The sequence below is a fragment of the Solanum tuberosum genome, unplaced genomic scaffold (assembly GCF_000226075.1).
Source record: "Solanum tuberosum cultivar DM 1-3 516 R44 unplaced genomic scaffold, SolTub_3.0 scf00047, whole genome shotgun sequence".
In the NCBI taxonomy this organism is placed as follows: Eukaryota; Viridiplantae; Streptophyta; class Magnoliopsida; order Solanales; family Solanaceae; genus Solanum; species Solanum tuberosum.
Window position 1 is genome coordinate 310,785 of NW_006238973.1, and position 10,135 is coordinate 320,919.

At 31.2% G+C, this 10,135-nt stretch overlaps 2 protein-coding genes across 2 annotated transcripts in view; one reads left to right on the top strand and one right to left on the bottom strand.

Moving 5' to 3' along the window:
* LOC102605937 (uncharacterized) overlaps positions 1-1,738 on the top strand; it is a 4,742-nt gene extending 3,004 nt beyond the window's left edge. Inside the window, exon 2 of the mRNA XM_006343640.2 lies at positions 22-1,738. Coding sequence (XP_006343702.1) covers positions 23-1,738 — 1,716 coding nt within the window. The 5' untranslated portion in view covers position 22. The remainder of the gene's footprint in view (positions 1-21) is intronic.
* A 1,475-nt stretch (positions 1,739-3,213) lies between these two features.
* On the bottom strand, positions 3,214-5,167 carry LOC102584808 (intracellular ribonuclease LX-like). The gene is made up of 3 exons (XM_006343488.2): positions 4,797-5,167; positions 4,232-4,692; positions 3,214-3,406 (listed from the first exon to the last, which is right to left on the bottom strand). Exons 1-3 carry the CDS (start codon positions 5,055-5,057, stop codon positions 3,373-3,375), a joined length of 756 nt encoding a protein of 251 aa, XP_006343550.1. The 5' UTR covers positions 5,058-5,167; the 3' UTR covers positions 3,214-3,372.
* Positions 5,168-10,135: the final 4,968 nt, after the last annotated feature.

Sequence of the window (10,135 nt, forward strand, 5' to 3'; positions counted from 1 at the left end):
TTTTTTTTGTTTTTCTTGTAGGATGAATCTAGTACATGCGCCTCTGAGAACTCGAATGGTGACCATACCACATCCATACCTACAAGTTTGGTGGAAATTTATGAACACAGAAGATAAGAAGATAGTCCAAAGACACATAGGCCATCTCCCGTCATTAATGGAAATGGTGGCTTATCCCGACTTGATTGGGACAATGGTTAAATTTTGGGACAGCGACAACATGGTATTTCGGTTCGGGGAAGTGGAAATGACGCCGACTATTGAAGAAATCCTTGCAAGTTACGAAAGTGTCAGTATGTGCAACAAAAGAAGGTTCAAACCCGATACAGATCTCCTTTTCCCCAAAACATGGGATTTTGCCGAAATTAGAGAAAAACTGTCACTCGTCAAAGCCGATTGGATGGACAGAATGCCCGGGCCAAACATTCCACTTCGAAAGTTTTATTACCGATTCGGACGTGCAAGAGCCTATGAAAAGTTCAAAGAAGAGTTTGTCTCAGAAGAAAAATGGAAAGAGACACGTCCTCTTGCCTTTGTAATATGCCTACTTGGGACGATGGTGTTTCCCCAAGGACCAAACTATACTATTCATCCAAATGTAGTAATGGTCACTCATGCTATCTTTTATGGAGTGGGTTACGGATCAGCAATCAAGTACTACACTTTGGCGCCCATGATTTTGGCCGACATTTATAGGGCTTTGGACAAGTGTCAAAGCGGAGAACGTTTCTTTCAGGGATGCAACCTGATACTGCAATGGTGGATGATGAGACACTTGATCAAAGCTCACGAGCCAACAGAACCAGATCCCTTAGAAAGACCGAACAGACTCGAAAGTCACGATTGGTGGGTGCAACGTAATCATTTCAACAGGGTTGGAGGCCAAGAATTTTGGTACCCGAGACTTCAGGGTCTGAGAGATGAAAATGTGCAGTGGTCGATCCAATGCTTGGTAGTAACAAAGCAAATGGTGATTCGAGCAGAAAAAACACCTTACTTGATATTTGCCGGGTTAAGAGGGACTAGACCATATGCTCCCGGTCGAGTACTTAGACAACTGGGAGGGAAACAGGAGATTCCCCAAATTTCAGACATGAAGAAATTTGTAACCGATCATGAAAATGGACGAGTTTCTTTTGCTGAAGACATACGTAGAGCATGGAAGACCCGAAGGATATTGGGTGAACCGGTACCAAACAGGTTCCGTCCCGAATGTTCTAAGGATCACAAAGAATGGTTAAAGAAGAGCCTCGCCGGAACTATCGAGCTTGGTCCAAATGTTCCCAATGTTATTGCAGATGTCGGAGCCAAACATCAAATCCGACTTCATCGACTTCAAGAGAGGTTTGATAAGAATGAGTTGGATCACCAGCACCGACATTCAGAAGATGCCAAAATCATAGCTCAGTTGAAGAAAGAGCTACGAAGAGCCAAACAATGCATGTCAGAATTGGATGAAGAGCCAGACAATGCATGTCAGAATTGGATAATAGCATGGAGCAACAGATTCAGTCGGTTGAAAGGTTCAGACATCAAGAAGGGGCTCGGTTGGCTAGAGATCACCTATGGGCGAACAGATATGCTATGTGGGAAGAGGTCAGCATTGCCAAGAGGACCAGACTTGGTGAAGGATCAGGATGAGCTTAGAGTTTGTTATCATCCCCTGCGTGGGATTACTTTATTTGTACTTTGTTTTGTAATTTATTTTCCGAACTCTTTTCCCCAATTTTATGTTTAACGAACATTTTTGAATGCTATTAATGAAATATTTTGGGGATATTTTTTTTAGGTTACTAGCCCGGACCTTTGTGATATTTTCTCTTCTCCTTTTCCGAGGCTTCTTGTGGAGGTTTGTGAGGAAGTTGCTTGTCATTTCAGCAGATCTTTTTTCTTCTTAATTATGATCTTGTTCTATTCTAGCTAGAAACAAGGTCATTTGAGACTTGTGTTTTCTTTTGAATCAATTGTAATGCTTTAGAGCTTTGTACACGTGACAACCAGATTTTGGGGATATTTTTGAGTTGATTATGAAATTTCCATATTTTATTGTAATGGTTGAGTTTTAGGGTGACTTGTCTTGGTGGGATAAGACGAGTGCCATCACGTCCATTTTGGGACCGTGACAGTAAAATAATACGTAAATGGAAAATAAAATATAAAATTTATTATATAAAAATAAAAAATAAAATTATTAAATGGAACTATGTTAATTAATTAATAAGCTATATATATTAGAGACATTTTAGTCTTGAAAAAATAATAATTTTCTACTTTCGCTTTTTTTTAAGAAGTAGAAATTTTTAGTTTATTCCCAAAACTAATCGAGGACTCTTTCAAGGCGTTACAATCGTTTTCTTCAACATGATGATGATGAGAAATGGAACGGGAGGGACGGTTTTGAAGTTGGGGTAGTGAGAAAGATGGGAGGGACGATTGTGAATGTGAGGTAGTGGGGTGGTGAGAAAGATGGGAGGGACGATTACTGTAGTATTGGATAGGCGTGGGGGGTGGGGGTGGGATTAATGTGAATGGAAGGTTTGGAATGTAACAGTAATCAAGGAACTCTAATCAATGTCAATCCCTAAATTTGTGTAACTGATAATTTATGTTTTAGAAAAGGAACTGCATTCGAATTAATTAACTATTAATAATTAATAATATAAAAATATAAAGAGATTAATCATTTATTAAATTAAATTTTAATTAATTTTTAAATAAAGTTAAATTTAATTGATATGTTATAACCCGTAAATAAACTGTTATAAGTAAGAATATTTTTAAAGTATGTTTAAAACCCGTAATATTATCTCTTAAATTTGTATATGGTGTGATTTTTCCTAAAATAATACGTAAATGGAAAATAAAATATAAAATTTATTATATAAAAATAAAAAATAAAATTATTAAATGGAACTATGTTAATTAATTAATAAGCTATATATATTAGAGACATTTTAGTCTTGAAAGAAAAAAAAAATTCTGCTTTCGCTTTTTTTTAAGAAGTAGAAATTTTTAGTTTATTCCCAAAACTGTTTCTATTTTTTTTTAATTTAAAAGCACTTTTACAGGTTTGTCAAACGCTTAATTTTTTCAAAAAAAATATTTTTTTCTCAAAATAAGTATTTCTGAGACTCCCAATAACAATGTCAAACAGACTCTAAACAAACATGAATATTGTACTAAATTTTGACTCGAGTACGTTGCAACTCAATGTAAAAAAGGAGAATAGAATAAAGTTTTATTCAATATAAAACTGCATATATAATTATGCATTAATTTAACACGTCTGCTTCAACATCTTCCATTCTCTCTCTTTTTTTTTAATAATTATAATAATTCAAAGCCAAGCATTTATCTCAGCCGTTGAATATTTTATTCAGCCATGATAGCAAACGGAGGATCCAACCTACAAAGAAATATATAATTAAATATTAATATATTAAGTTAAATCAGTAAATATTTATCTGAACTTGATGATTATATTAGATCAATGATTATATTAGATCAAATAATTTAACCTTAGTATATAGTCCTTTAAGTGAGATTCATATGTATTAATTAATCATAGTTAACTAATATAAGTGTAGGCATATGAATACATAGTTATGTACTCCCTTTTTTCTCAATTTATACAATATTATTTGCTTTTGGAAACTCAAACTATACAAACTTTAACTAATATTTTAAAAATACATTTTCTCATAATATTAACATCAGAAAATTGCAACTTATAGTAATACTTTACATATTATTATTAATATCTAAATTTAAATTTTGAAATACTGAATCAATCTAATATTCCAATTCAACTTTAAACAACAAACATACCCAGTTTAACTTCAAATAGTAGTCATACATACTCATTTCAATTATTAATCCATTAAAAAATTCAAATATAATTTCCTTAATAAGAATTATCTATAGCTAGCTAGCTTGCAAATCAGAAATTTCAAAAGTTTTCTTTTCTTGAACATAGATGCGGAGCTAGGAGGGGCTTGTGGTAGATTCTGTATTTGTATTAGAAAATAAAATAAATAAATATGTATATTAACTTGTGCATCCCTAACAAAATTTATTGACAACTAAGTAGTAAGGATGAGTGATGAAAATACTTTTTACACTAGTGTTGTGAATTCGAACCCCACTATCAACATGCTGTCCTAAAATTTAGAATCTCAAACTCCTAATGGACAATTAAAATATAATTAAATAAAGAGTACGAATAACTTACTCTTGCTCTTTTGGCAGAGGGAGCATAATTAGGGCATCTTTAGGGCAACTTGTTGGATCAGCTTTTGATGGACATGAAATGTAATGAACACCTTCAAGTTCAGTGCACCAAGTAACCTCACTCAAGTAAACATGAGTATTGTTATATAAATCAATTGGAACACAAGAGATGTAAACATTATGTGGTTTATCATAAAACAACTTTTGTATAGCCTCAACAATATGTTGTTTTGTATAAGCCAAGTTATCACTTGCAATAATCTCACTTGATTCCAAGTAATTATACAAGTTGCCTTGTTCAGGAAAATCATTCATCATTATTGCTTTGTAGAAGTACTCGTGAGGTGTTGTTCCTCCACATGATCCATGGACGCGCCACTCGTGCTTCCATAACTCAGTTTCATTAAAGTCTTCTCTAAGCGATGGCCAGAACTTTACTAGATCACCTTCGACTTCTTCCAACTACAACAATGCCATAAAAATGTAATATATTACATGTAACACATGAATAAGGAAGTATATTGTCAGTGCAGAAAACTTAAACTCTTAATATGTATTAATTATACCAGCTTATCCAAATCATTTGGATCTTTATAGTCACATTTTATGTTAAATCCATCTTCATCTGCTTGCATAACACCATGGAGTGTGAATTGTCGTTGAGGAATTGGTTCTTTGCACAATTTTTCTTCTTTGGAATTAAGTTGAATACAGAAAGTAGGTGGCCATTGAAGTACATATTTCAAGAGTGCTGGAGTTTGGGACTCAACAGAAATTGTTATTTCAAGTAGCAAAATGACAAGAAGAAAGAAGGGAAGTTTCTTCATGTTGTGTGGTTGTTATTTGAAGAAAATGGAGTGAGAACTAGATAACAATATATAGAGAGCGCTGTGAATAGTTGTTAGGTTATCAACACTCTCTCACATCTTAATTTTTTCGAGAGTTGATTTGACTAATCTTTGAAGAAGTTTCTTAATGTTGTGGTTGAGTTGCATTGAAGAAAATGGAGTGAGAGTTCAACAACATTATGTAATGAGTGATGTGAATAGTTGTTAGGTTATCAACACTTTCTCGCCTCTCTCCTCCCTCTCCCAATCTCGCTCGCTTTCCTCCTCCCTCTCCCAGTCTCGCTCGCCAGATATACAAAAATATATGTATATTAGTTACATATATACAATTGTATTTTGATAGATATACTCATATACATATATAATTTGCCTCTCTCCCACTCTCTGCCCTCTCTCACTCGATCGCCTCTCTCCTCCCTCTCCAGTCTCACTCGTCACTCTCCTCCCTATAACATATAGCTACGAACCGTAATTAGCAAATTATAGCTATGGAACATAATTAAGCTATTTTGAGTGGCTATGCGAAAGATTCCCAAAATATAATCCTGACATTGTAAGTTTCTGTTATGTTGACTATCATTACTTCATTCAATATGTTTGGACTACCAACTTTTTCTTTGGGCTATGTGCTTAGAATGGTTCTTACTTGTTGCACAATGGATTAACAAAAAGTTACTTAAATATATAATTTATTTTATCATACCTTCTAAAATTTTCTACCATTTGAAAAAATTATAAAAATTTCTACATTCTCCTATTTTGAGGTACATCACTTTACACTTTACGCCATGTCTCGGTCGGATACATCACGTATGTCATGTATCAGTACATTGAGTGAAGTATTCAAAATCAAGACACGATACATCAAGATGTTGAGTGATGTATCCGAAATTGGAACGCGATGTATCAGAACGCTTTGAGATATATCTGAATTCCATCAAATTTAAGGAACTTCTGTAATTTGAAAAAAGAATAGGAATATAATGTAATTTGCTCTTAACACTATGGACTCAACAGAAACTGTTATTTTGTAATTTATACTAAACTCATAATTTATTCTTGTGTCAATGACACCAAGCTAAACATGAACAATTGTAGGTCAATTACTTGATCTGAGCTATGACAATAATTACTTCAAGAAAACTGGACTTTGGGACTCAACATAAATTGTTATTTTAAGTAGAAAAATCACAAGAAGAAAGAAGGCAAATTTCTTCATGTTGTGGTTGAGTTGCATAATTGAAGAAAATGGAGCATTATAATATAGGAATGATGTGAATAGTGTTCACCGTTTCAATTAACGTAACACTTTTTTAGATATTTGAAAATTATATAAAAAAATACTCTTATAAGTTGTAATTCATTCTCCTGTCGATATGATAAAAATAATTATTTTAAAATACAACTAGTCAAAGTTTACATAGTTTTCCTCCCCTCATATTTGACTCAATAACACTCACCTTTCTTGTGTTTTAACTATATTACACTTACCTCTCTTACTTTGAGTTTTTGGTAACAATTCATTTCACTTATTAATTATTAATATGAAGAATTATAATTATGACTAATTTGCCCTTTTTAATATACTATATATTTTATTCCTTGATAATCGACATATTTTCATCTTCCATTTAAACCCTTTTGTTTAAATGAATTTATAATTTTATGCAACTCATGGTAAAATCACTTATATTAGTGTCAATAATTAAGATAAAAATATAATATTTTAAGATGACTTAATTAATGACTACAACAAAGATGTGATATAGTGATAAATACTCCTCTATTTTTAATCAGAGGTCTCAGTTTAGACTCCCCTCAATACGAAATCTCTTTTATAAGGGAGAGCATTACCTCCTCACCCTCTTCCCAAAACCCAATATACTGGATTTGATTTTTACTTTTCCTAAAAGAAATATATATAAATCTTCTATATTTTGGTCAGGAGAAAGAAAATGACAAAAAGACATTAAAGCTATGTCTCCAAACGTACATCCAATAATGGCTTCTCAATAGACACGTTTTTCCTATTCAAGCTAAGACCAAAAAAATATAATAATTAAGCATGAAAAAATATGTGGATAGGAACCAATAACTCAAAGTTTATATAAGGAAAAATCTTTTTGGCCAGAAAATTTGGTCAGAATTTGGCTAGAATGGTATTTTACCTATATTATTTTATCTTTTTGAATATTTTTACCATTTTAACTTTAATATCCTTTAATTAAAAAATGGAAAAAAGATTAGTTTATTTTAAAATATAAAAAATATTATAGACTTTTTAATTTTCTGACCAAAATCTGACCAAATTTTCTGGCCATTTAGCATTACCCTTTATAAAATTAGGGTTCTTGAATGAAAAAGAAGATAAATAATGAGATGTGGACTTTGAGAAAAGGCTTATCTATGATATCCGTTAAAAGTTTGGTTCATCTATATCATTTCTGTTTGAGAAAAAAATACTTAGCATGCCATTATTTGTAAACTAAAAATATTTTTGATTTTTGCAAAACCATTTTGTACATGTGGTCAATTATGATTTGGTCACGTCATTAATTGAATTATTTTTTTAAAAGGAAAGAGGCTCAAATATACCATCAAACTTTGAGAAAAGGCTCATCTATGTCATTCGTCAAATGTTTGACTCATCTATGTCATTTCAGTTAACAAATAATGGCATGGATAAATTTTTTTTCTTAAAACGAAAATGACATAAATGAGCCAAAACTTTTAACGAATGACACAAATAAGTCCTTTCTCAAAGCTTAATGTCATATGTGAGCCTTTCTCCTTTTTAAAATCCTGTTAGTTATTAATTAAACACACGAAAACACAAGTTCTAAAGTTTTGAAATTTACAAAACTTCATATAATCCATTAATTCTCAATATATTCAACACAGTATCTTATAGATTCACGGTATATATCTAACACCACTATTAATATGTACAAGGCTGTACATTAGTTGGTGACTTCTTTTAATTTTTTCTTTTGGAAAAGGAAGAAATATATAAAAGAATTTTTTCACAAAAGAAATCTCCATTTTCTAATTTTTCTTCTTAAAATATCTCCCTTCAATATTTTCTCTTTTTTCTTTCCTAATTTCTTTTTCTTTGCGAATCTTCTTTCTAATATATTTCCCATCAATATTCTCTCACAATTTTCTCTAAAAATAACTTTATGAATCAAATCAAATTGATAATTTTGATTATTTAGTTGATGGTATTTATTAAATAATTAAATTTTATTAGTGGGTGATTAATGGGCCAAGTTCATAATATAAGTAGGAAAATTCACCCCACATATCTATTTAAGGCTTAATATTACAGTCTTTAGATGTACTTTTTTTATATTACTACTTATAACAGCTTAATTACAAGTATTAACAGATTATTTTTAATCTATAATTTAATTTATTTGATTTAATTAATTAGTTATTATTTTTATAATTACCTTACAATTAATAAGTAAGAGAAATAAGATAATCAATTGTCATTATCTCTTACACCATTTTAGATAACATTAATATTAGAGAATCAATTGTCATTATCTCTTCCACCATTTTAGGGATAACATTAATAGAGAATTAATTGTCATTATCTCTTACACCATTTTAGAGATTTTTTTCCCCAATTTTCACACCCCCCACCCCCATCTCCGCGTTCCTCTTTTACATAGAACTAATTTTTTCTCTCTCACCATCTTCAACGTTCGTCTTCTTCATTAAAAAAGAAAATCAGCAGAACTCACGATTGAGCCCCATGGATGTGGAAGGAAAAAAATAAGATAACATACTTTCCTTTCTGTATGAATTTTTTGTTATGTTTGATAATTGGAAGAAGTGAATGCTTACTTGTGCCCCACTAGAAGTTAAAATTAGCACATGTTTTAAAAATTATATGTGCAGGAAAGAATGTCAGTTATGAATTCTGGTTTTTTCTTTCTATTCTTTTGTTCTCTCTATCAACTCTTTTGTTGTCGGTAGCAGGCAGCTTGAGAAGAGGCGTTGGCCAAGGTTTCTTCTCTTGAACTAGAGATAAGTGCTGCAATGCCAATAAATAATGAAATTCTGGTAAAAGATGCTTCTTCTCAGTCGAAGATTAGTCAAGCAAAGAAAACAGTTAGTCATGCAAATCAAAAGGGAAAAAAGAGGAAGGTGAAAATTGTAGAAGCGACTCATTCTGTTTCATATTCGGATTCAGATTTTGTAAGTAAGATTAAAAAGAAAAAAACAAAAAAGCAACAAATGTCGAAATTGGTCAATCTTCAAAACCAATTAACAAGAAGAACAACAAGGAAGGAGGGCTCAGAAATCCCAATTTCAAAAAAAGGCAAAAACGTGGCTAGGATAAGTATTTTATTTAATTTATTTTTTAATTATTCAATTTAGTATTTTTTGTGTTAAAAATATTGTATTATGATTATTGTTGTTACGAAACTTATATTGATGTGAAAATTGTACGAAATTTGAATAATATTTGTATGAATATGACATTAATATATGATATATGAATATTGTATGAAATGTGATGGAATGTTGGTATTCAACTGGTATGAAGTGTTATTTGATATTGGTATGAAATTGGTTTGATATCAGTAGCCCAATTAGTTGATTTTAGTGTCGTTTGTTAAATGCCACAGTGCACATGAAATCTGGTATGATGTTTGAATAATATTGGTCTGATTTTTTTTTTCAAATATGGCATACTGTTTTATTAAAATTTATGTACATGAATAATATTGGTTTGAATTGAATTTTATATATAGTGTATGAATGTTGATATGATATTGATTTTATTTTTGTATAAATTATGTGAAATAATTAATTTATAACTACTTATAAAATGAAGTTGGTATCGGAATGAAACATGAATATTGTTGGTAGGCTGGCAAATTCATTTGAGATCGCAATTACATGTTTTTTTCAATTTTCCTAATGGGATATCAGTTCGATACCAAGTGTACACCAATTGGGTACAAATTAACTAGTTTTAGGTTGACTAATTTAGTTGAAATCTCAATTACATGTTTTGTTCAATTTTTCCAATGGGATATCAG